Source organism: Anser anser (assembly GCF_964211835.1).
Source record: "Anser anser genome assembly, chromosome: 19".
In the NCBI taxonomy this organism is placed as follows: Eukaryota; Metazoa; Chordata; class Aves; order Anseriformes; family Anatidae; genus Anser; species Anser anser.
In genome coordinates, this window is record NC_139740.1 from 12,663,786 (window position 1) to 12,687,897 (window position 24,112).

At 64.6% G+C, this 24,112-nt stretch overlaps 1 protein-coding gene across 6 annotated transcripts in view; it reads left to right on the forward strand.

The window, feature by feature from the left end:
- The window catches only part of ARSG (arylsulfatase G), a 43,627-nt gene extending 20,076 nt beyond the window's left edge, over positions 1 to 23,551 (forward strand). For 2 of the 6 annotated variants that reach the window (XM_083804928.1, XM_083804930.1), the window contains 11 exons: positions 6,293 to 7,008; positions 7,289 to 7,476; positions 8,371 to 8,418; positions 8,488 to 8,599; positions 8,822 to 8,959; positions 11,424 to 11,596; positions 12,179 to 12,259; positions 15,252 to 15,360; positions 19,290 to 19,410; positions 22,444 to 22,534; positions 22,863 to 23,551. In XM_083804928.1, the coding sequence (XP_083661054.1) occupies positions 6,815 to 7,008; positions 7,289 to 7,476; positions 8,371 to 8,418; positions 8,488 to 8,599; positions 8,822 to 8,959; positions 11,424 to 11,596; positions 12,179 to 12,259; positions 15,252 to 15,360; positions 19,290 to 19,410; positions 22,444 to 22,534; positions 22,863 to 23,191 (1,584 nt within the window). In that variant the 5' untranslated portion in view covers positions 6,293 to 6,814 and the 3' untranslated portion in view covers positions 23,192 to 23,551. Of the gene's footprint in view, positions 1 to 1,727; positions 3,758 to 6,292; positions 7,009 to 7,288; positions 7,477 to 8,370; positions 8,419 to 8,487; positions 8,600 to 8,821; positions 8,960 to 11,423; positions 11,597 to 12,178; positions 12,260 to 15,251; positions 15,361 to 19,289; positions 19,411 to 22,443; positions 22,535 to 22,843 lie in introns of those variants that run through there. The other 4 variants (XM_083804929.1, XM_083804933.1, XM_083804932.1 and 1 more) reach the window with 4 other exon arrangements.
- The last annotated feature ends 561 nt before the right edge of the window (positions 23,552 to 24,112 follow it).

Below are 24,112 nucleotides of genomic sequence, written 5' to 3' on the forward strand. Positions count from 1 at the left end.
TTAAGGGGGGGTTAATGGGGGTTTGGGGGGGTTAATGGGGGTTTGGGGGGTTATGGGGGGTTTGGGGGGGCTTGGGGGGGTTTAAGGGGGGTTATGGGGGATTAATGGGGGTTCGGGGGGGTTTAAGGGGGATTAGGGGGCGTTATGGGGGGGTTAATGGGGGGTTTAAGGGGGGTTAAGGCGGGGTTACGGGGGGTTAAGGGGGGTTGGAGGGGTTATGGGGGGTTTGGGGGGGCTTGGGGGGATTTAAGGGGGGTTATGGGGATTAATGGGGGTTCGGGGGGTTTAAGGGGGGTTTAAGGGGGGTTATGAGAGGTTAAAGGGGTTGTGGGGGGTTTAAGGGGGGTTGTGAGGGGTTTAAGGGGGGTTGTGAGGGGGTTAGGGGGGTTTTGGGGGGCTTAAGGGGGTTTATGGGGGGGAATGGGGTTGGGGAGGGGGGAATGGGTTTTTTTTGGGGGGTAGTGGGGTTTTGGGGAATGGGAACAGGATGAGGGGTGCACAGGGGGGTGCAAAGGTGGGCTGTGGGGGGTTTGGGGAGGGGGAGAGCACCCTGATCCTGATCCTTCCCCCAGCACCTGCTGGGGTGCACAAAAGTGGGCGGTTGGGGTTTTGGGGAGGGGGATTGTCCCCCGAACCCGCTACCCACCCTGGCACCTGCTGGGGTGACGGGGGGTTGGGGGTGCAGGGGGGGGTGCAAAGCTGCGCGGTTGGCGTTTTGGGGAGGGGGCATGCCCCCCGATCCCGCCACCCGCCCCGGCACCTGCTGAGGTTCAGGGGGGGGGGTGACGGGGTGCGGGGGTCCCGGTCCAGGAACCGGGGGTGCAGCAACCCCCCTGCCGTGAGTAGGGCAGGGGGAGCCGGCGGTGCCCGCAGGGAGCAGCACGAAGCGTCCCCAGGAGCACGTTTGGGTTCGCGCCGAGCTCAGCCCTGGGGCTTTTGCGCCCAAATTTTGTGCCCCCGAGGTCTGCAGGAAGGGCTCCGACGTGCGGCCTGGGCTGGAAGCGGAGGGCATCGCGCGCGCGTTTAGGCCCGTGGGGAGCGCGGCCGTGGTCCGGCCACCTCTGGGCAGAGCCCCCTGCTCCCTCCTCACCCCGCAGCTGGGTACGGGGCCGGGAGCGTCCCCGGCTCAGGCTCACCGGGGAGCCGGGAGGCAGGAGCGGGACGGGACGGGAGCAGCGTTTGCACGCCGAAGCCCCGGCGCAGGGGTTTGCGGAGGCTCGGGGCACGCGCAACGTCCCCTCCGCGCCGTGCGGGCAGCTCCTTGAGGAGAGCATCTCGCCGTGCGGGGAGCTGAGGCGGCGGCGTGCGGGTCAAACCGGGAGCGGGCGGCACCGGCTCGGCACCTACGTGCCCGGGGGAGGAAGGGAGCGGGGCACTGGAAACGCGGCACGGGCCGGCGGCTTCCTGCGCCCAGCTGCAGGGCTGGAGCTCGAGCCACGGCGCTGCAGGGTTTCCCCTAATTTTCCTTGAGATCGGTAACAAAAAAAAAAAAAAATAGGAAAAAGCTGCAGCTGCCGGTGTCCTTGAGCAGGGAAGGAGCGCTGCGGTGCCCGGCTTCGCGGTGCCGCGCTGGCACCGACGGTGTCGCCTTGTACCAGGCACCGACGGGCGCTGCCCTCTCGCACTGCGCTGCCCCGGGGAGCCTGGGGTAACGGGGAGCCTGGCGATGCTGGCTCCGAGCCCTGGGGCAATTACCCGAGGTGAGACGTTCCTTCGGTCCCTGACCCGTCCGCCAGGGCTGCTGCTTTCGGGTCGGCTGCAGTCCCTTCGGTTCTTTCACAATGGGAATTGCCGGTGGGGCCGCACGGGTACATTTAGTGGGCAGCGGGGGCAAAATTCGGCCAACTTCTAGCAAATGGGGCAAATAAGCTCTCGATCCCACTCGGTAACTTAGACAAAGCGATTAACTTGACTAATTCCTCCCGGCAATGCTGCTCCGTCGGCCGCTGACCCCAGCGAGCCCCCGTCGCCCTCCCCGCCTCGTAATTCTTCCTGGCAGCGACGGGCGCGAGTGGTTCTGGGCCGACAGGAGAGGTTTGTGCCTCCGGGGGAGAAATCAGAATGCAAATATCTCTGGCACGAAAAGAGCCCCAACGCGAGGGCGATTTACTGCCTGGTATTTCTTGTCAGTCCTTTTCATCTCCCTCTCTGCTTCACCTTCCCGTTCCTCTCCCCGGCGCTTTCCGAGCGCGGCGAGGCTTCGGGGAGCGACGGGGGCTGTCGGAGCCCGGCACGTGGCCGCTCCCGGAGCGTCCCCAGCCCGGCCGCTTTCCCCCGTCGCTCGCCCTCCGTTCCCGGGCCGGGCTCTGCCTCCGACGGGCGCTGAGCTCCGCGGGAGCGGCGTGCGCGGCTCCGCAAAACGCAGCAGCAAAGAGCGAGCGCCCCGTCCGCGGGCATAAATCAGGCAGGAGCGGAGGCGCGTGGGGAAGGGAGCGCAGGGCCCCAGCCACCGCCCGGCTCGGGGACTCGCAGTTCATTTATTCTGCTCGGGTTCGCCGGGCCCTGCTCCACATGTGTAATGTTTGCTCTGAAAGACCCAGCAGTGAGATGGGTGAAAAACATTCCCCCCCCCCCCCCCACGTCTCGGGACCTGGCAGAAATCCTAGTAAATCTGCAGAAGTATGTTTTTGTCAGCGCTGCTTGTTCTGTTAGGGGAACTGGTATAAACTATTCCAGCCCAAAACCTTTTCCTGGAATAAAGTCCCGCGTTCGGAGCGCCGTTGGGACGGCGTTACCGGGAGCGGGGCTTCACTGCCAAACGTGCTGGTAACGAGGAGGCAGGATTCGTGCACCCTCTGCCCTGCACAGAGAACTCACAAGGCACCTGCTGCCCTTTGCTGCGCTCGAACCAGAAATAAAGCCCGTGCGTGATCACTTTGGGAACGAAACGAGGATTTTTCCCCCTGCCGGGATGTGGCCGGGCGTCTGTCCTCGTGTGGTGCTGGGGCTGGGGTTTGGGTTCCTGGTCCCTGCCGTTCCGCTCGCCAGGCAGGCGCGAAAAGGTGAAAGCATGCGAAAAATGTGAAAGCGATGGCGCTGGCCCCGAGATTTGTCAGCTTCGGGTTAATGTGTAATAAACAGGTGACGGATCTGCGCAGCGCCGGGCAGGGAGCTTGGCCGCTCGGGGTTAGGAGGTGCCGGTGGCATCCCTGGGCAGAGCGGGCGGCTGCCCTCGCCTGCCCGGGCAGGTCAGCCCCGGAGGTGCCTTCTCCTATTCCTCCTTCTCTGCTCAGCGCAGGCTGCCGGTGCTTTGGGGTTTTCCTCAACTGGTTCGTCTGGTTCTGCCTTATCCCCCCCTTTCTCTCTGCGAGCTGCATTATCGGCCTCGTAAAACCACGCTTTCGCTATTTTTTTGGTAATTATTCCCAGCTGCAAAGTGCCTGTTGTGATGCCCGTGCAAGCAGTCCCCGGTGCGACGGCGAAGCCCACGCGATGCTGGGGGAGCTCCGGGCGGGTTATCCGGAGGGGGAAGAGGCCTCGATTCCCGGGGCTAATTATGCACGAGGAGCTAATCGGGCTGCGGCCGCCGGTGCAGCGTTTCCTGCTGACAACTGCTTAGCGCGAAGCGAGGCGCCATGTTCCCACCGTAGGCAGCCTGGGAGAATCTTTTCAGAGTCGTGGTTGTTTTTTTTTTTTTGCAGAAACAGCTAAAAGAGGCGCAGACGGTCGCACAGCTCCGTCCCCCGGGTGCCGTCCGGCTCCGCTGCAGCGGCGTCCCCGGGGAGCAGGGATGCTGCCGAGGCGCAGCTCCCGGCAGGTACCGGGGCTCATTTTAGGGCCGGTTTGTCCTCGCAAGGGGGTTTGAAGGAGAAAACCCCGCGGAGCAGCTGGAGCCGCCCGCACAGGCAGCGCCGCGCTGCCTTCCGTGCCGTGCGGGCGCCTGGGCTCGAGCGGATGATGCAGGGGATACGAGGATACGCGCGGCGTGCGGCGGGGGCACAACGCCAGCGGAGCCCAGACTTTCCCGGGAAGTGGGGATCAAAAGGGCCGGGGAGGCACCTGGGCCAAGGGGGCCGGGGGGGAGCACGGGGAGAGGCTGGGGGTGAAGGCAGGGCTGGGCAGGGGGCGCCGGGCAGCCCCCAGCTGCCGGCTCTCAGGGCTTTGGTGGGAGCGCCCCTCGGGGCACGCTGCCTTGCGTGGGCACAATCCTGCCTTTTGCAAGCTCTGATCGAGTGACGCGGTGCTGTGGGGCAAGCTGTGGCGGGGATGGGTGGCCCCATAACGAGGTGGGGACCCAGTAGCCCCGTTCCCTGCTGCCCACCCGCAGGTGGTGCGGGTACAGGTGCCCGCAGCCACGGGCACGTCCCGGTCCTGCACACGGGCACGCGGAGGGCGATGCAGGTGGCGCCTTGCTGGGGTTTGGACCCGCTGCCGATAGTCCCGGCGTGGGCAGGGGGAGCAGGGCGAGAGGCGTGTGCCATGCTCCCACCACCTGACCCCGCGTCCCTTCCAAATGGCTCCCGAGGATCAGAGATGGAGAAGTTCCGTCCGACGCTCCTGCAGAGCTCGGGGCCCCGGCTGGCTTTCCGCGTAAATTAGAGAGAAGAGAGCGTCCTTTGAAAACGGCCCCATTGTTTTCCTTAGCCGTGTCACGCCGGCGTACCTCCCCAAAGCAAACAGGCAGCCCTGCCAAGGCTCAAGGCTGCCTCTCGCTATCTGGATGCTCGGCGGGCGTGGGGAGGCGGAGGTGCGGCGGCTGTAATTGCGGTCTATCGCTCCTGCCAGAAGCTGCCCTGCCAGGCCAACCCAGAAGCCCTCGTATTAGCAGGCAGCCTCCGAGCAGCTGGCTTCGTTTTTTAGCATTCGCATTAAAAAAACGTAACCTTGCCCGTGCCTTTTCCGCAGGGAGCGCACGGGCTGGATTTCCGTCCTTGGGGCCCTCAAGAGGAACGGGGTTTTGTGGGGTCGCGGGGAGGGGGACGGCGTGGGGCCAGCCCCGGCGCGGGAAGGGGTCGGCTGCGGGATGCTCGGGGCTGCTGGGGCTCGGCTCGGGGAGCCGGGAGCTGCTGGACGCCGGTGGAGGTGCCGGAGGGTTGAATTACACGGCGTGGCTTCCTGGCAAGGCTGCGGCCGGCCGGGTTCAGCACGGCTCAGCCGGGATGCTTACGTGGAGCTCGGCTCAACTCGGTCCTTTTCCTCGCCCCCCCCCCCGAACCGCTTGAATGGCCCCCCCGCCAGTCCTCCTGCCCTGTCGCCGTGCGGAGAGCCCCGGCGCGTTGCTCGTGCGCCCCGGCCCTTCGTGTGCTAAAGCACAACTCCAGTGTGGGCTTCCCCTGCCACTGCTGTGCGGGAGCCCCAATTCTCAGCTCCCTACGAGCCACGTGCCTGCCACGTCCCCTCTGACGGGCGGCGGTCCCTACGAGGGGCTCGGGGTCCCCGCAGAGAACACCTCTCTGAAACCGCCCGGTGCTGGCGGGGAGGAATCGCAGTTGTGGCCCCGCTCCTCTCCCGTTTAGGCAGGGGTTATGAAATCCTACATCAATTTCTGGACAAGAGCATTCACCTCGGTCAGCAACGGTGCCGATGGGCACAGGGCTGTGTGCGGGGGCCGCCGTGCGGAGCCGTGAGGCCCTCGTGGAAGTTTGCGAAGGAGAGCTCTGGGCAACGGGTCGCGAATTGGGCTACATCCCTGATCGCTGCCCTGCTGTGCTGCGGAGCTGACGGCGCCGAGCTTTGACGACGCGCGTGGCAAACCCGCGAATAAATCGTTTTGCCAGCTGCAAATCTCCCGGCCTACAGATGGGGCTCATCCGATCCCCCCTCCTGCCTCCTGTCGCGTCGTCCCTTGGTTTGTGGCCGTTCCCTTCCCTCCTTGCCCTCCTGGGTTATCTCCGTGGCTCCTGTCCTGCTTGGCCACGCGTCCCCGGGGCGCGTTCCTGCTGCTGCCACGCTCCTGTGCGGGGCTCGGCGTGGTTTTGGCAAAGCTCAGCAGCTTCACCTCGCTTTGGCCGTAGGTTGGCTTTCACAGCCGTGTCCCCGCGGTCGGTTTTTGGGGTGTTCGCTCTTGGTGCCTCTTTGCCGCCTGTGGCCAAACCCTGCCCTAAGCCAGCCCACCAGTTCGAAGCGCTGTGCTTAATCCTGTAATCCTAGAAGTTTCTGGGCTTTTTTGCGTTGCCGGTTTGCCTGATTTCTCTTATTTTGCCCTGGCTGGCTGCAGCGCACGGGCACCGTTCCTGTGCAGCGGGCGGGCACTCGGGCAGCAAGGGGCACAACGTCAGGGCAAAACCGCTCCTGCGGCCGGGGTCCGGGGGGCTCCTGCAGGTCCTGATGGCTCCGTGTGTCTCTGGCACAGGCGATCTCGTGGTGGTGGCCCCCGGATGAGGCCAGGGACAGCGTGACGGTCGTCGGGACAGCCACGGCGGTTCTTTGTCCACTTCGCAGAGCCGAGGCCGCGGTCTGCTGCCAGCGCCGTGCGTTAGCTCCGCAGGGGAAGAGCCGCCCGCCAGACACGAACGTCGCCCCAACAGGAGCTGCTGCACAAATCGAGCGCGCTTCTGGAGGGGAAAATCACAGTTCGGTTTTGTGCTTGATGAGGTATTTACCGGGAAGCAAAGCAAGTTAAAAATAGGGTGACAGCGACTTCAAAGAGAGTGCCTGACTTCTAAGAACGACACCTCTGCCAGCGCTGGGTTTGGGAATATCAGCTGTGCCTGCACACGAGAGCTGGAGCAGGCGTTTTGGCCGGCCCTGTAGGCGAGGCAGCGAAGCACCGGCCTGGCAGGCGGCCCGGCAGAGGAGGAGTGCCTGGAGAGGGGACATTGGCATCGCGGCGAGGGACAGCGGCGAGCGGGGCCGTGCCACGCCGGGTGGCACCATGGGGACCCCGTCCCTGCGGGCCGTGCTGCTGCTCGCCCTGCTGGCGGCACTCCGCGCTCCCCCCGCGGCACAGGGGCGGCCGAACTTCCTCGTCATCCTGGCGGATGATCTGGGCTGGGGGGACCTCGGGGCCAACTGGGCCGAGACGAAGGAGACGCCGAATTTGGATGAGCTGGCTGCCGAAGGGACAAGGTAACGGCCGTGCCCCCTCCCTGGCCCAAAATGAGCATCCTTGGGTGCTCTGCCCTGCAGCGAAGGGGGTCTCCCTCCCAGTAGGGGTTCAGCGACGTAGTTTTGGGTTCGTGGGTAGAGCCCGGCACCCTGGGGTGCAGGTCCCTGCACAGCTGGGACGTGCAAGCACCAGCCCCTCATCCCTGGGGGCACAGAGGGTTGTGTGCGGGCAAGCTGGGAGGGACAGGGCAGCACCGCCCCGTGCGGGTCTCGCCAGCCCAGGCTCTGTTCCCTTTTCCAGGTTCGTGGATTTCCACTCGGCCGCCTCCACCTGCTCCCCGTCCCGCGCCTCGCTGCTCACGGGGCGCCTCGGGGCGCGCAACGGGGTGACCCACAACTTCGCCGTCACCTCGGCGGGCGGCCTGCCCCTCAACGAGACCACGCTGGCGGAGGTGCTGCGGGCGGCGGGGTACAGCACGGGGGCGATAGGTAAGGCTGGGGGAGGCACCGGCCGGGATGAAGGTGCCCATGGTGAAGGTGTCCGTGCCTTCCCCCACGGAGGAGGCACAGCGGGTAGCTGGCAGCTAAAGGAAAGCCTAAAGGATGAGCGGGAGGGATTCTGCACTTCCCCCCCCTCTTCCCGCAATCCCCAGATTTCGTATCCAAGCGTAAGACGCGGCCTGAAGTTTGGGCCTGCCCCAGTTTCCAGTCGAAGCCGTGGTTGCTTAACCCTGCGCTGGAAACGCCGAATTTTCCTTAGGAAACGTGAGGGTGTTGAGCGGCTCTGCCCGCGCACGCCCCGCGGGGGTGTGATGATGCCGGGCGTGATGCCGGGCGTGACGCAGCAGGTGCTGGCAGGGACTTTTGGTGCTGCTGGTCCGTGACGTTGGGCGCCCTCCTGCCCCTACAGCACGACCCGCCCCACCTGCAAGTGCACCACCAGCACCAAGTCCTTCGCTCCCCCCGATCGCGTGTGTTGGGGCTGCACTGGCACAAAAGCCCTCCCTTTCCCTGCTCCTGCTCCATTTTTGCTGTTCCCCCTCTCCTATCAGCGTGCTCGGTGTGAGCAAGCCTCGGGACGTGGAGGACCCGAGGATGAGGCTGGTTCTTTGTGCTAGGTTAGAAGGTTGTCTCCTCCGAACGCAGAGGCCTCAAAGAGCCTTTTAAGGCTGGAGACGGTCGATTTGCACGGACACGAGATACCTTCGGCATTTTTGCTGGCTTTCTGCAAAAAAAAAGGCATTCTGGAAATGAGGCCAGCACAAACAAGTGGCCTTTCTCGCTGCTAGATTAAAACCTCCTGCGCTGCGCCTTGCGGGTAGTCGCTTGTGACGGCAGCGCCCGGAGCCGAGTTAACCTCTGAAATGATTCTGGTTTTTGCAGGCAAATGGCACCTGGGGCACCACGGCCGCCACCACCCCACTGCCCGCGGTAAGGACGCAGCGGAGCCGAGCGCCCCGCGTTCGCCTGGCTCCTGCTGACCCCCTCCTTGCCCCGCAGGCTTCGACTATTACTTCGGGATCCCCTACAGCCACGACATGGGCTGCACGGACACCCCCGGCTACAACGTGCCGCCCTGCCCGCCCTGCCCGCGGCACGGCGCCGCCACCAGGTACGGCTCCGGGCACGGCACCGCGAGGTGGGATTTGGGGTTTGCGGCCCCGGCCCCTCGGTCTGCTCCTTGCCGCCGTCTCCTCCCGCGTGCTCCCTGGAAATGCCCCGGGGAGGTGAGCTGTGGGGTGCTGGGGCGGCGAGCGCCCTGTGCCGCGGGGACGTCGGCGTGCTGCTGGTCCCCTCTGCGGTGCGAGCGGCACGGGGTGCCTTCTTCCCGCAGCGCCACCGACAAGGAGTGCTACACGGACGTGGCCCTTCCTCTCTTGGAGAACCTCACCATCGTCCAGCAGCCCGTCGACCTCAGCAGCCTGACGGAGCGCTACGCAGAGGCGGCGGCGCGCTTCATCCGGAGGGCAAGGTGAGGTGCCACACGCTGTCCCCGTCCCCGTGCCCGTCCCCCTGCCAGCCCGTGGGTCTCTGCAAGCATTTTGTGCTCCTTCTGGGGCACCTGGGGATCACCAGGCATCGTGGGCGACCTTCCCCAGTGGTGCTGGGCCGTGCGGAGTCCAGGCTTGCCGTTCCCCAAGGTGCGGAGCAGCTCCTGGGAGACGACAGCCCCCGAGCCCTGCTGACGGGTTTCGTAGTGCTGATCCCTGTTATTCGAGGATTAGGAGCCGTGACTTTGCAAAACGCTTTCCTGCAGCGCGGGACGAGGCCGTCTCGGGGGTGGTGCCCGCTGCTCAGCACCCACCTGGGGGCCGCGTGTGCAGGGGTGCTAAAAAAAGGCCGTGGGCTGCAACGGGGGCAAAGGGACGGGAGAAATGAGGAGGGGACTGCACGGAAAGGGCTGCGTCAGCACTCTGGATAAATCTGGGTGCTGTTTTGGGGTTGTCTGAGTTTATGGAGAACAGGATTAAACAGGTGCCTGCCTTTCCTCTCCCTCTCTTTGATGGCTTATTTCAGTTTTCCTCTGCCTGACTCACTTGTTATGGGGCAATGAAAAGAACACAGGATTTGTCATCTCGGTGTTTTTTTAACCAGCCGTGTCAAGGTTGAGCAATTCAGTGAGATTTGGCTCTGCCCGGGACACTCAGAGCACAGCAAACACGGGAGCAAAAGCCAAGGACGTTGGTCTTAAGTTATCGATTAAACGTTTGCTCCGTTTTCGGGAGAGAGAGGGGCTGAATTAGGAATGCAAAAGGCAAACGGGGTTCCCAGCTGAGTGCCAGGGTAAGGGCAGTGCTCCCCTGGGCCCCGCAGCCTGTTTCCCACCGGTCCGCGTGCCGGCCTGCTCACGGCAGCCCCTCGAAGGGGCCGGGACAAGCTCCCCGTGTTCGCGCGGCCCTTCGGGGCTCCAGGCGCGAGCCGGGCGGTGCCGTGCCCCAGGTGGTGGCAGGACAGCCAAGTGGCCCTGCCCCAGCACGGCGCTGATCACGGGCCTCGCTCAGGCATTTCTGCCGATAAGAAGTCACGGGGATGCCGGGGACGTTCCTGCGCCCGGTGGCTCTTGCGGGGTTCGGGCAGGTTCCTGTGCTCTCCGCGAGCTCGCGAAGGCAGCGAGCGACCCCCGGGTGCCAAAATCCTCCCCGGCGTGTTGAGCACCCTGCTCCGGGCACCCTGAAGTCCCAGGGACAAAGGTTCTGCGCTAGAAGGAGGCAGCGCGTGGCCGTGCCCATGCAGGGCTTTGCAGCCCCCCCCCCCCCATTTCCTCCATCCCAGCGTTTTGCAGGAGTTTTGCAGCGCTCAGAGGGCACAAAAATTTGAGGGGCTCCGGTTTTGCTGGGCAATGAAGCGGCTGTGCCGGGAGGGGTGAGATTTGGGAACCTGTGGCCCCAACGTAGGTGACGCGCGTGGGGCAAAGGAAGGAAACGCAGGTCGGGGGGGGACCCCAAAAGCCCCTGGCTCCCCCCAGCCACGATGGGGCCGGGCACGGGCACGGGCTGGGGCGCGCACCCACGCAGGCACGTCCCCGGGATCCGGCCCCTCCCCGCCGCCCGCCATCCCACCCTTCCCCTCCGAGGTCCCTGAGGAAGAGCGGCCTCGTCGGAGGAGATAAATATAGCCGTAAACAAGAAAACAGGACGTGTCCTCTGATGATTTAAAAGCAAACAGGCAGCGGGGCAGCGCGCGGCGAGTGGGACGCTGCAGCGAACGTGCCTCGCTCCCTGTCCAGGGCCGGGCTGCGGCGTCGGGGTCGTCCTTGTGCTGCTCATCCTCCTCTGAAATAACTTCCCAGAGCAGCAGGGGACGAGCACAGCATGCCGGGGGGGGTGCAAAATGCCGAAACGGGCCCCGGGAGAGAGGGGAGGAAGAAGGATGTGAGGGGCGCGTCAGTGCGGGGCGTTCTGCTCCTGGCTGGGTGCCGTGGGGTGCAGGGGGCCGGAGGAAGGGGCGAGCCCGTCCCGAACGCGAGCGCCTCGGGGAAGGACAGCCCTGGCACCCGCGGGAGCAGGAAGGGAAGGAAGCAGCACCGGGGAGGTTTCAACAGGAGCGGGGAAGAAGTGACTCACGGGGGGAAGCTGCGCGCTCGTCCTGGCGCTTCCTCCCGGCGGCGGTGCCGGGGCAGGTGTGGGCACATGAAGGTGCCCCCCGGGAACGTGCCCTACCCGGTGGGGGACAAACCACGGCCACCCCACCTGCCTGATTCGCTGTCCAAAACCAGGAGCGATCCTCCTTTCCTTCCCATTTCCTTCCAGAGGTTCTCTGAGGTTTCGGGACCAAGCGTCCCGCGGGGCGGGCGGGTTTGCAGCCGGCTGGTTTTGGAAGGGTCACGGCTCCCTGTGCCCGGCCCAGCAGTGCCACCGCCGCGGTGACCTCCTGCAGCCGTCCTCCCCTTCCCCTCTCCCTAACCCAGCTGGATTTGCTCCCCCTGTTCCCTGCAGTGACAGCGGGCGCCCCTTCTTCCTCTACGTGGCGCTGGCCCACATGCACGTGCCGCTGGAGGTGACCGCGCCGCCGGGCAGGGACGTCTACGGAGCCGCCCTGCGCGAGATGGACGCCTTGGTGGGGCGGCTGCGGCGCCTCGCCGGCCCCGACACGCTGCTGTGGTTCACAGGTAACGCCGCAGGACCTCCTGCAGTGGCGGGGTGACAGCTCCGTGCCAGCCCTGGCCGTGCAGGGGGGGCACAGGGGGACGAGCCCGGTGGCGTCCCCCAGCCCTCGGTGCTCTGTGGCCGGGGGATTGAGGAACCGGAGCTGCCACCGCTGGGGACGCGGCTCCCAGCCCGGCTCAGCTGCTGCTCACCCCGCCACCCACCTCGGCCACGGCCCTGCCTAATTAAAGCTCAAATCCTCGCTCGTTAAGAAGCCCAAATCCGCTCAGGCTGGGCAGCCTCCCTAATGAGGACGCCCTGCTCCTGGCGCAGGAACTGCCCGGCCGCTCATTAACGCCTGGAGCCGGCGGCAGCCGCCTTGTGCCCGGCCCCACTCCAGCAGTGGGCAGCCCCCAAGAAATGAGCCCTGCCCCTAAATAAACCTTTAGGAACCCCAACCCTGCCCGCCAGGCCCCGTGCTGCTCTTGGTGTTGTAGGGCAGCACTGAGGGGGCGGGAAGGGGCTGCAGGGACCCCACTCGTCCCCCAGAACAGAGGTGCCCCCGCTCCCAGCGCCGCTCACGGGGATGTTGCTTTCTCTTGCAGGTGACAACGGCCCTTGGGCGCAGAAGTGCGAGCTGGCGGGACGGCTGGGGCCGTTGGTGGGGGCCTGGCAGAGGACACGAGGTGACCTTATAGTGGGGGAGACCCCCTGAACCCTGGGGGTGCGCAGGGGCTGCTGCCAGGAGCCCCTCTCTGCCCCCCGGCACCCAGCGGGGAGCGCTGCTCACCCCCAGCCTTTGGGGCAGCCGTGGGTTGGGTTGCCTTGAAGGCACCTCCGACCATTCCTTATATTTAAAATAGACACAGCGATGTCTGTTCTCCCCCAAAATTACCTCTGGGTGGGACCGGAGCCCCCCAGGTCCCTGTTACCCCAGACCCTTTGCAAGCCCAGGGGGAGCAGATGCTGCTTCCAGCCCCCTGGTGCAGCAGCTCCTGGGGTCCCATGCTCCTGGCGAGAGCTGGGACCACTGTGGGGGGCTCCGGGGGGCCCCGTGGGCGATGGGAAGGTGAGCTCCTGCCCTTCATCTGCTCGGCTCCCGATGCCCCCGCAGCCCCTGCCCGGGGCCCTTGAGCCCAGCCCGGCGGGACTTTTTATTTTCCTTCTCTCTAACTTTTTTTTTTTTTACTATATTTTTTTTCCTCCTTTTCCGGCCAAGCCATCTGGCCGGTGGGTTTCTTTCGGCCGGAGCGGCCAGAAGCATGCATGAGTCAGGCGCTTCCCACTTCTGCTTGTGTTACGCGCCGTAAACGCGGCTCGGGTTCCGTTGCCCCGATCGCTCGGGGTCAGTGCGGGAATGGGGGGGGGGACGCGGCGGGGGGCACGGGGACAGTGCCGCTCTCCTCCTCCTCCTCTGCTTCCTGACCCCTGCCCAGCAGAGGAAGCCGAGGCTGGTCCCGCGCGAGCCCGGCCGCGGGGCTGCCCGCCGTGGCTCCCCCCGCTCCCTTTCCGGTTCCCAGGGCCGTGGGGCGCTCGGGCAGGAGTCCTAACCTTCGCTTTCTTGGTAAACAAACCCCGCCGCCGACCTGGGTTGCTCTTGAGCAACCGACGGTCACAAGCTCCCGGAGCATATGGTCCGGGCCGTCCGGCGGTCGGGAACAAACCTACAACAACACGGCCCCTTTCCAGCATCTCGCTGCCCACACGCGGCCCTGCGAAAACAACCCCGAAAAGCTCCTCCCGGGCTGCTGGCTCTCCGGGAGCTGCCTCTAAAACCCCAGGGACTGGCGGCTTCTGAGCCCCCCCCGGCTGTTGTGGGGTCAGGGAGCTGCGAAGCCCCCCACCCCCCGGCACCGTGCCCGCGGTGCAGCGCCCGCGGGGGGCTCGGGGGTCCCGGCCGGGGGGCATCTCCCCCTCCCCACGTCCCCGGGGACAGGGAGGAAGGGGAGGTGCTGCTGCGCGGGATTATATAGGTTTCGCGTGGCTTGGTGTTTCCTTTTAGGGTCCAACCCAAATTCCAGGAATGTTTTCCACTGATCTCGGTGGTCACTGCAATCAGCCCGCGCTCGCGGAGAGCAGCGGCCCCGCGTGCTGGGCCCCCCGCTCCGAGTCGAGGGCTGCACGGGGGGAGCTTCCCCTCCCCTCCCCAGAAGCCCCCGGCCCCCTTGGAAAGCCCAGCTCCCATCCCCTGGCCCCAAACACCCCAAAAAGGGGAATCAGAGGGACGCATGTGTTTTGGGGGTGCTTTGGGACGGGTCAGGAAGGCTCCGGCCCCGTTGTGCCCCCGCCGGGGAGCAGGGACGCCGCGCTTCTTGTCCCTGCATGGAAAGCTCCGCTTTTTCCTGGAAAGCTGCGGCCTCACCGTGCTTGCGTCATCTCGGCTCCTGGGAGAAATCCCTGCCTGGCTTTGGGGTGTTGCAGCCCGGGCTGCAACCGGGAGCGTCACCGGGAGCTCATGCTTCCCTCTGGCTCCCTGGCTGCTCCGTCCGCGGACGGACGGGTGGACAGACGGACAGACAGCCCCGCTCCCCTGCCCTCGGGGCGCCGGGCTGTGTAGAAACCCCCTCGAACAGCCAATGCGGTGCTGCAAGGACTGTTAAATCCCCGAGCAGAGGTACCGGCAGCCTCACGTTGTTACAACTGGGATCGTTTCCGATGGCGTCGGAAGACGCGGGGAGCGCGGTGCCGCAGCGACGTGCTGGCTGCGGCTGTGGTTGGGGTGCACGGGGCACCCCAAATCGCTGCAGCCCCCGAGCGGCCAGCAGGGCTGGGGCTGGTGGCGCAGGAGGAGCAGGACCAGGAGCAGGACCAGGAGCAGGAGGAGCAGGAGGATCCCCTCGCTCTTGGCTCTGCCGGAGGAAATGGCTCCGGGTGCGCGCCGTTGCCATGTGCACGCTGAAAAGCCGGGCAGACAAAGGGCTTGGGAAGTTGGTGCCGTGAATGGGGCCGGGGGTTTCCCTCTGCCCCATTCCCAGTCCCTTCCCCCCGGCTGCTTGGGGCCCTTCGTGCCGCAGCAGAGGCGGCAGCTCCGTGGCACCGCTCAGCACCCCCGCTTTGTTGGTCAGCCCCCCATTTCCACCCTCAGCCCCCGTCTGGGTGCTCAGCACCTCGGCGCAGGCAGGAGCTGGGCGGCTTCCCCCACCTCCCAAACCCCGGGCAGAGCGTGGCCTCTGGGCTGTGGCAGGGGACGAGCGGAAGGGTTAACGGGAGTCAGGCGGCAGGAGGGAGCTGCGCTGCTATCAGCAGGAATGGATTTTTAACGAAGCCGGGGGCAGCCGGCGGCGCTTTATCTGCCCGAGGGCGCCATGCACTTGGTGCTGCTCGCAGCCCCGCACCCTCTGCGCTGGGAGGGAGCCCCTGGGCGAAATTCCTGCGTCTCCTGCCCAGAGGGTGGGTGTTCGTGCTCAGCTCCGTGGATGTTAGTGCTCAGCTCCCAGGTGGATGTTAGTGCTCAGCTCCCGTGGATGTTTGTGCTCAGCTCCCGGCTGCCTCACTCATCACTCACTGGAGCAGATGAGAAACAAAAGGCAGTGCCAAACTGAGCCCCCTTTCCCCTCTCTCCTCGTTTCTTGTAAAAACTCCTGAAAAATTCTTCTCCCTCCCCTGACCCAGCTCCGAAATCCAGCAAAACCTTCCCCCGTTAGGGTCATCTAAAAGCACGGCCGCTTTCTCTTGCAGGTGGGAGCCCGGCCAAGCAGACGACGTGGGAAGGAGGGCACCGTGTCCCGGCGCTGGCGTATTGGCCCGGCCGCGTCCCTGCCGCGCGGAGCAGCCGCGCCGTGCTGAGGTAGGCGCTGGCTCTGGTTTTGGGGTGGCCTCCGCCTGCACCCCGCTTCCCGCAGCCCGTCCGGGGACGGCGTGCTCCTGCCAGCTCTGCGAGGGCACGCCGTCAGCCCGCGGGTGACACCTCCGACCCCGAGGGGATCGCTGGGATGGCGGCAGCAGCAGCAGCGCCCCACTTGGGCGTCACCTGCGCTGTGGTGCTGCGCTTCTGTCCTGCCCCAAAGGACTCCCAACGCTATAAACGCCCTTTCTGTGGGGCCGGTGGCTCCGCGCTAGCAGCTGCAGGGCTCGGTGCGCCTCTTCCCCGCGGTGGCCGAGCGCCTCCCGATAATTAATAGATGCCGATGTTCCCTCTCCCCGCCGAGAAGCAGGCTTCGGCTTTGTGGTTTGCGAAATGGCTTTCTGTGGAGGAGGGCGCGGTTGTGGGGAGGGCTGGCCGGAGGGATGGCGCTTGTGCTCAGCGCAGGATGCGGCCGGGCTCCGAGGTTGTCCCGGCTGCCGCTGCTGGGCTGAGAGCCGCGGGGAAGGGCTGGGGCTGCAGCACCCGGGGATGGCGGCACTGCGGAGACGGCATGGGGGGCCCCTCCGTGCAGCCCTCCTTGCAGCTCTTGCAGCTCCCCTCGCGGCAAACCCAGAGCCCCGGGAGCTGGGTGTTTGCAAGGGGCGAAGGTTCAGGGCAAGCACTGGAGCACTGATGTCTTGCTGAGGGCGCAAGGTGCGTGGCGCCAGGCACCCCTGGGGTTTCACTTGCAGATCCTTCCCCTGCGTGGGACCCCCTGTTGCCTGTCCCCTCTCCAGCCCCCTCTCCCCGTGCACCCTGCACCGCAGCAGCCCCGGGGTCCCGGTTATGTCCCGGGACCTTATCTCCTGCATTTCCAGCCCAGCAGGTTGGGCAGCCGTAAAGGCAGAACGCTGCCAGCAGCGCGGCCGCGCTGCGTGCCGGGCACTCACGGAGGGGCTGTGCGGCTCCCCAGGAGTTTCCTCGTTTTCCTTTTTTTTTTTTTGTTATTTCGAAGACAAAGCTGCGATCCCCGGGCCGCTGTGAGCCGGGGGCCGCCCTGCCAAGCGCCCTGGCTGCGGGGCCGGGTGGTTTCCAGCCGCGTGCGCTCCCCGTGCCGGGCGGCCGCCGGTCACCTCGGCGCTGACGTCCCTGCAGCTGGGCCCGGTCCCACCTCGGGGCTGCTCCGGTAAACACAGCCCGGCCTTTCGAAAGCTGCTGGCCCAGCTGCACGCCTTTGCTTATTCAGAGATGCCTACGGGGGAGCCTGCCTGCCTCGGACGCGGAAATTCAAAGTCAACAAACCCCGAGGAGGTTTCGTAAAGTTCAGGCGTGTGACACGGAGCAACAAAAGGCAGGAAGCTGCCAGCCGGGCGCTGAGGCCGCTGCTGGCACCGGCCCCGGCCCAGGAGCGCCGGCAGCAGCAGCCTGGGGCCGTGCGGTCCCTGGTGCTTGGGGGTCCTTGGGGACGCCCAGACCCCGGTGCTGGCCGGGGAGTTGTCCCGAGGACACGGACGGGGTGGGTTTCCCACCCTAAATGCTTCTGAGTCAAGCAGGTTGTTTCATCGGTGTCCTCGCGTCCTCCCCGTCCCACCCGAGCCGTAAAGACCCGGTTCCTGAAGGTCTCCAGCACAGCTGGAGGCTCTCTCAGCCCTCTTTGGGCCTGCGGTTTGAAGGCAGAGGAGCCGCCGTCCCCGAGCAGCGGCGGGGTGAGGTGGCGGTGGTGCTGCGTCACCGGGCACGAGTCGGCTGGACGCGCGTGCTGGGTCAGCTTCTTGCCGCCCAAATAACGCGGTGGGAAGCTTCTCCTCCCTGACGGGGAGAGCTGAGAGCTGCAGAGAGCATTAAAGGCGTGCAGTGGGGCTGGGAAACCTCTGCTGGGAAGGGCGCGGGCTGGGCAAGGGCAGGCATTACCTGCCTGCTGGGGCGTCCTTCTGCCCGAGGTCATGAAAACGCCGGCAGCGGGAGGAAAATCCCCCAGCCGCGTCCGCGCCCTGCCTGTGTCTGTGCCGCCCTCCCTGGGGCAGCAGGACGGGGGTCCCCAGGGGTCTCCATCCGTGCCCTCCTTGAGCTCCTTCCCCCCAGGGCTGCGTGGCCAGGCCGGGCATGGCCTCGCTTCGTTACCTGCCCTTCGTTACCTGCCCTGTGTGGGGTGAGCGGGGTGAGCGTGCCCGGGGGCCGGGGGTGCTGCCCCGCTGCGCCCTGCCCCGCGCCTGCACGGACCTGCAGCTGCTCGGCGCGCCCTGCACGGAGCTGCCTCGTCGGCTCTTCTTAATTACGTTTAATTGTCGGAGCTTCCTGCTGTGCCCAAGCAGGGTGCTGAAGAAATAGGTCAGCGGGGTGGCGAAGGAGGAAAGCGCAGCGCCCCGGGGCCGGCAGGGCTGGGGCTGCTGCAGGTGCGGGACCCTGCTCTCAACCTGGGGCTTTCAGGGCTGATTTTTAGGTGGTTGTGCCCTACCTGTGCACCCCTCGGAGCTGAGCCCTTGCTCAGAGCCCTCTGAGCAGCTGAAAACGCGTTGCTTCATCTCAGTTTGTTTCGTGGAGCCTTGGACCTGTCTCACACCACCCCAGCTTTGCCTTTTCCGCTTTGCTGTGGTGGTTTCCCGGGGTGCCCAGCTGCTGTTTCGGGGTACCCGTGCTCGGGACGGGTGCGGGTGCACGGTGCCGGGGCCGGATCCTGCGGGATGTGCCCTGGGCAGCGCCGTGGGGCAGCCCCACGCGGAGCTCGGCGGCTCCTGCAGGGATGCGCCCAGCTCCCAGCGGGGAGCCCGAGGTTTTCGGCGCCTCCCGGCCGCTCGGGCTGTCTCCATGAGAGCCGCGTAGCCGGGGCTGCCTTTCAGCTCTCCTCAGCATTGTTTGTTCTTATTTGTCCTCTCGGTCTCTTAGCAGCTAAATTAAAACTCGTTGAATGGGAGAAACAGGGGCCCTAAAGTCCCGGGCTGTTTTCTCTCTCTGCTCACGCAACCGGGCAGCAGCAAGGGGACCCGGTCCCACAGCGCGGCCGCTGCCGCGCCCCGGGGTGCCAGAACCAGGGGGGTGCTGAGGTCCCGGTGCTTCTGGCAGGGTGTAGGGTGCCAGCACCCCCCCATCCGAGCCACCTGCCGGGGTTGGGCAGCGCTGCGATGTCACTTGTCCGAGAGGGAGGGACGTGACACTCGTGCCACGCAGCGGGGCACGACTTCGCTCGGCCCCTGGCACTCCTGAACGGCTGGGCGAGTGAGCGTGGGGAACTGCCGCCTCCGAGGTCTGGCCCCAGGCCACGACTAGCAGGCAGCAGGCACCAACGCGGAGCCTCTCGCCCTCCGTGTCCCCGAGGAGCCCGCCGGAGGTGGCAGGACACCGGGTCACCCGCGCCCTGCGCACGGGGAGCGAGCGGGACCCAGCCCCGAGCGCTCCTCCCGTGGCTGAGGCCCCTGAAAAGAGAGGATCCTGGTGGAAATGCTGACAGGCGTTTTGGTAGAAGCGCACAAAATAGCACCGCTCTCATTTTCCATTCTGGCTGCGATGGCTCGTGCTGCGCGATGCAAAAGCGAGACCACATTTTCCTGGGGCTGCGGGAGGCGCTGGGGTTGGCGCAGAAAGTCCCTGCGCTTGCACTTTCTGCCGGGGGTGACCCGGTGCCCTCCCCGCGTGCCCGGCCGCGCTGTGGTCGGGGGGACGGCGGGATGGGGGCTGCCCCGTGCCCCCTGTGCCTGTGCCCTGCGCCCCAGGACCTGCAGGTGCAGCGGTGGCCGCGCTCGGGGACCCCCCTGCACCATGCCCAAGGTGCTCGCAGAGAGGGCTCGCCACGGCTGGGTCACCTCCCGGATCCCTTGGTGGCCTTTTCTGCAGGGCTCAGCTGTTGGGAGGCAGCCGGGGACCCCCCCAGACGAGGGGCTGCAGGGTGCTTGGGGCGCTCAGCTCCGTGCTCGGCTGAAACCTGCCTCTTTCCCCAGCACCCTGGACATCTTCCCCACGCTGGTGGCCCTGGCTGGAGCGACGCTTCCCCCAAACCGGCGTTTTGACGGCTTGGACGTGTCCCCGGTTCTCTTTGGGCAGTCGGACGTGGGGCACAAGGTAAGGCAGAGCCCCTTTCTGGTGACGTCCCCCTCCCGAGCTGCCTCTGAGCTGAGGGTGAGGTGGGCAGAGGGGCCGGGATCGGAAGGGCTCGGGGCCCGGGCGCGCAGCCCCGTGGGAGCACCGGCCCTGCTGGCTGCGTGCCCGCACCTCCGGCGGCCCCGCCGAGCCCAGCGTGATTCTGCTCCTTCCTGGTCACAGGAGGTGCACAGGCGTGGGAAACAAAAGATCCCCAGGGCTCAGACCTAGCTGTATCTGCTTTATTTATCTTGACAGATAGAGACATAATTAAGCGCTTCTTCTCCGAGCTCCTTGGCTCGGAAACGTGCCCGTTATTGATGTTCGAGTGGGGCAGCCAGCCCCGTGTCCTGCAGCTCTCCACCCATGCAACAATAGGAGCTGTTGACAGCTCCTTTAAGCATGAAAAACGCAGCTAGGAGAACAAGGAGTATGGCGATGCGTTTTTCTCAGAGTTTCACAAGATCTTTGCTGAACCAAAAAAAAAAAAAAAAAGCAGCTTTAAAAGCAGTCCCACAGATAAAGCCTGATTTTGCTTTTCAAGTCCGCCCTCCTGCGAGCGCTGCAAGCCAGCTCCCAGCAGGGATCCTGGATCTGCTTTCTGTGTCCATCAGGGTTTTGGTATTTAGTTCGTATTTATGGAACCCTCTACTGAACCGTGAGATAAACTGGGGAAGAGGATGGGACACGGCCAGCATGCGCTCGAGCTGCTCTTCGGGATTAACCCTCTTCTTGCGTGCTCGTGGTGCCGGAGAGGGGGACTGGTGCTCGGCAGCCTTGGCATCAGCACGTGGTGTGGCGCTGGAGAGGGCTTGTGTTCCTTCCTACGTGCTTTGGGATGAGGAGTCAACTCCCCAAAACTGGGGCTGAGTCCCCAGCCGCTGCCACCCCCCTGCTTTTTGGGGGAGCTTGTGCTACCGTGGGGTGCGAGCAGCGGTGAATCAGCCCCCGGGGCTGGGACCTGCTGGCCCCGGGTGCCGTGTCCCCGGAGGTCACTGTTGGCTTGTCCCCACCCGTCCCGACATCCCTGGGGACCGCCAGCCCCACGCCGCGTGTGACGGGGTGGCCTTCGGCATGGCGAGCGTCGCCCCGCGCTCCGGCCGCCGCGCTTGTCCCCGCTCCCTCCCCGCTCGGCAGCGGGCACGCGGCGCCTTTCGTCAGCGAGCGGCTGATGGCAAAACCACCTTTGATGTCGCCGGGTTTTCCTTGACACAAATCCTGCCGAAGCAGTTCCTTTTCTCACCCCGCCGCCTGATGGACGCACGCCGCTGACAGCTGGTTTTCTCCTTGGGGCTGGTGCGAGGCTGCGGCTCCCCGCGGCCCCGTAACCTTGCTCGCGTCCCGGCCCGCGCTCGGCACCGGCACAACCTGTGACGGTGCTGGGCTGGGGCCAAGGTCCTGTTTTGAGCGAAGGCTATTTACAGTAAAAATAAACACATCCTACGAAACGTATCAAGGGTACGAGCGGCTGACAAATAAGCTCTTTCCATGAGCTTAATGTCAGAGGGGTGTGCTCCTCCTCCCCACGCACTCGCTGGCTTACGAAAACAGCCCGGAGCTGGGAGTTCAGATGGAGGGTTTGCTGAGGAGAAGGGTATTTTTTGTTCTTTTTTTTTTTTTCTTTTCATTTTTTGTTCTTTAATAACAAAGTCACGGGTTGCGGACCTGGGAACGTTTCTTGAAAGGGCTCAGTCGAAACAAGCTCCTCACTTATGCGGTGAATTAGAATGGATTTTCTTAGCGTGGGGTTTCTGAGGCGCGTTCAGGAACAAGCCCGGGGTTGTTTCAGTGCCTCTGCAGCCAGGCAGCAGCATCCGAGCCGTGCAGCTTGGGTTAAAGGGTGCAGGCAAAGCCGAGCTCTAAGGCTGGAAGCAGACAAACTGGTTGAATTCCTGGTGTTTTGGCTTCGTGGGCCCTTAAATAATTACTGATCGCTGCTTTGCAGCTGCTTTATTCCGGCTGAGGGGTGCCCGCACAACCTACAGCACGCATTTCCTCCTTGCAGCACGCTCACGCTGTGTGACCTCTTCCAGCTCACACCCGAGCCTCCCACATGCAGGTTTTCATTTTTTTTCCGTAAAATATGTTTTTTAAACCAAATTCCAGATGGTGATTTTTTTTTTTTTTAATCTTGCAATTGAAGGCAACAGAGGAAACCGGGAGCATCTGGAGGTCCCCCCGGATCCCGGCGTTTCGGGGGAGCGACGAGCGGCGGCCACGAGGCTCCCAGGGCGGGCAGAGCCCGCGGCGGTGCCCGGGGCAGGGCTCCCGTGCCGGACACCTGCTAAGTCATTACAGCGCTGATCAGCTGCGAACACTGTTACTAAACTTGGCACCGCAGCTGCCTACAACTCCGGCAGATGTTTCTAGTTTTTAGCACAGTGGAAATTTCTTGAATCACTTTTAAACGCAATTCCCAGGGAGGAAACCTCTGGTGACTCATCACTCAGCGGAGCCATTGGCTCCGCAGCAGATATTATCTGACAGAGACCGCCGAACCATCCAGCTCACTTGTCTTCTCCCTCCCCAGTGCCAAGGCAGGCGTCCTGCGCGGATCAAGTGTCCCAAATACCGAGCTGCAGAGACTCGACCCGCCCTTCCCAACTCCCTTCTCCTCACCCCGGCTCCCTGCTGCTGTCAGGGCAGGGAGCGCTCCCCCCACGGCGTGGGTCAGCCGGAGGCGCAGCGGGCACGGTGCTCCGGCACCTCACCTCCGAGCACAGCCCCTGCTTTGCTGGAGCTGAGCTCAGCCCGAGCTCGTGGCCTAGCCGCTGGCCATCGGTTCCGATCCCTGAGATGTTCCTGCCACCGGGGAGGTGACCTCGGAGGAACGCGAGGCACAAGCAAGATGCTGGTGCTTCCCAGTTCCCTTCTGCTGAGCTGCTGCTGAGGCTGCTGGGCTGAGCAGGGTCCCTAAATGTGTGCACGGCTGGGACATGGTCTCGCGCTGGGAGGGAGCAGGTATAGAACAGAGCAGATTTTCTCTGCAATGGGCTCTTTCTGTTCTTCCTTTAGATTCTGCTTCACCCCAACAGTGGGGCAGCTGGGAAGGACGGAGCGATCGAGGCGCTGCGGCTGGCTCAGTACAAGGCGTTCTACACCACAGGTAGGGTGGCTGTGGTAGGGATCGTACGGTCAGGAAAAAAACCGTCTGAGATTCCTGGTTCCCTGCAGGTACGGGTAAAAACCAAACCAGATTAACAGAGGCAGGAGCAAGCCCGGCAAGGAGCGTGTGGGTGCCCGGCTGTGTGCGCAATGGGCTGCGCAGTGCGGGGTTGGCTCCAGAAGCACTCGCAGCCTGGCGCTGGGACCTGGGCTCCCAGAGCTGGGCCGTGGTGGGAAGGGGCCATCACGGACTGGTGAGGAGCCCAGAGGCGGTGCCTGGGCAGGGGTGAGCAGCCTGGGACTCCCGTAGTTTTCTCCTTCCTCCCTAGGAGGGGCGAAGGCTTGCGACGGAAGCGTTGGGCCAGAAGAGCGTCACCAGCCGCCCCTCATTTTCAATCTGGATCGTGATATCCAGGAACAGGAGCCTTTGGATGTGGCATCCGCAGAGTATCGGGCAGTGCTACCTGCCATCAGCCGGGCTTACGCGCAGGCTCTGGAGGATATTGCAACAGACAACGTCTCGGTTGCAGATTACTCCCGAGATCCAGCAGCGAGGCCGTGCTGCAACGCACAGCACGTGGCTTGCCGATGCCAAGCACCTCCCGCAGCCTCGCTGGACCACAGCGCAGAGAGAAGAGCGACGCGGCTTTGTCTTTAAGCAAACAATTGCCCGAGCTGCTCCTTTTCCAATTCTGGTTTTGTGAATTTGACTGTTGTTCCTACTGGCTCCAGGCTTGAGGTTGGCCAGAGGGCAGGGACGGAGGCTGCGGCTCGCTTTGCTCCGTGCCGTGCAGCAGTGTGGGTGAGCTAGTCGTGGGTCTGGGGGAGCAGGCGGAGGGGTCCCCTTGGGTGCAGCCCTGCACAGAGCAGGACCGTCCCCCCGGCTGCAGGATTCCCCTGCGGCTGGAGGAGCAGGTCACTGCAGTACCTGGTGGCTCTGTGCACAAAAAGGCTTTTGGTGGGGCCCTTCAGCTGAGAAAAAGTAGTATTTGTCATTAAAACTGCCGTCTGCGTGAGCTGAATTTTGGAGAGAATGCTGCTGGGAAATTCTCTGGTGGAAATTCCACTGCAGAAAATTAACCCCTGGGCCCGTGGGAGCGCAAGGCAGGGGAGGAAGGAGCCCTCAGCCTCTGTGCTGGTGCTGAGACCCTGGAAGTCTGCGGCTGCAGAGAATATTCCCTGCCTTTGCCATGCTGGCACGAAGTGCTCTGGGAAATGGAGCACCTGCCTCTCCGGCTGCTGCCACGTGAAATTTGTTAACAGGTTATGGTAAAGACACAGCTGTAGAAGAGAGGGTCCTGTGCGCTCGGTGACAGCTGCCCTGCACGCCCCTGACATCCTGCTAGGAAGGGTGCTTGGCTCGTCCTGCAGCTGCTGTGCATTGCCTCAGAGGTTGTTCTGAGACAGGTATCCAAGTCCCGGTGTTCTGAAAGGCGTTCTGGAAACAGGCTGTTGGAAAAATGCAGGACCGGGGTAACCGCTCCCCGTCAACTCTGTTCTGAAGGCCCAGTGGTGTAACTGCGTTCTTCAGGGAGGTCACGGAGCGGAACCTGCCCCGAAGGCTCTGAGCAGAGCAGGG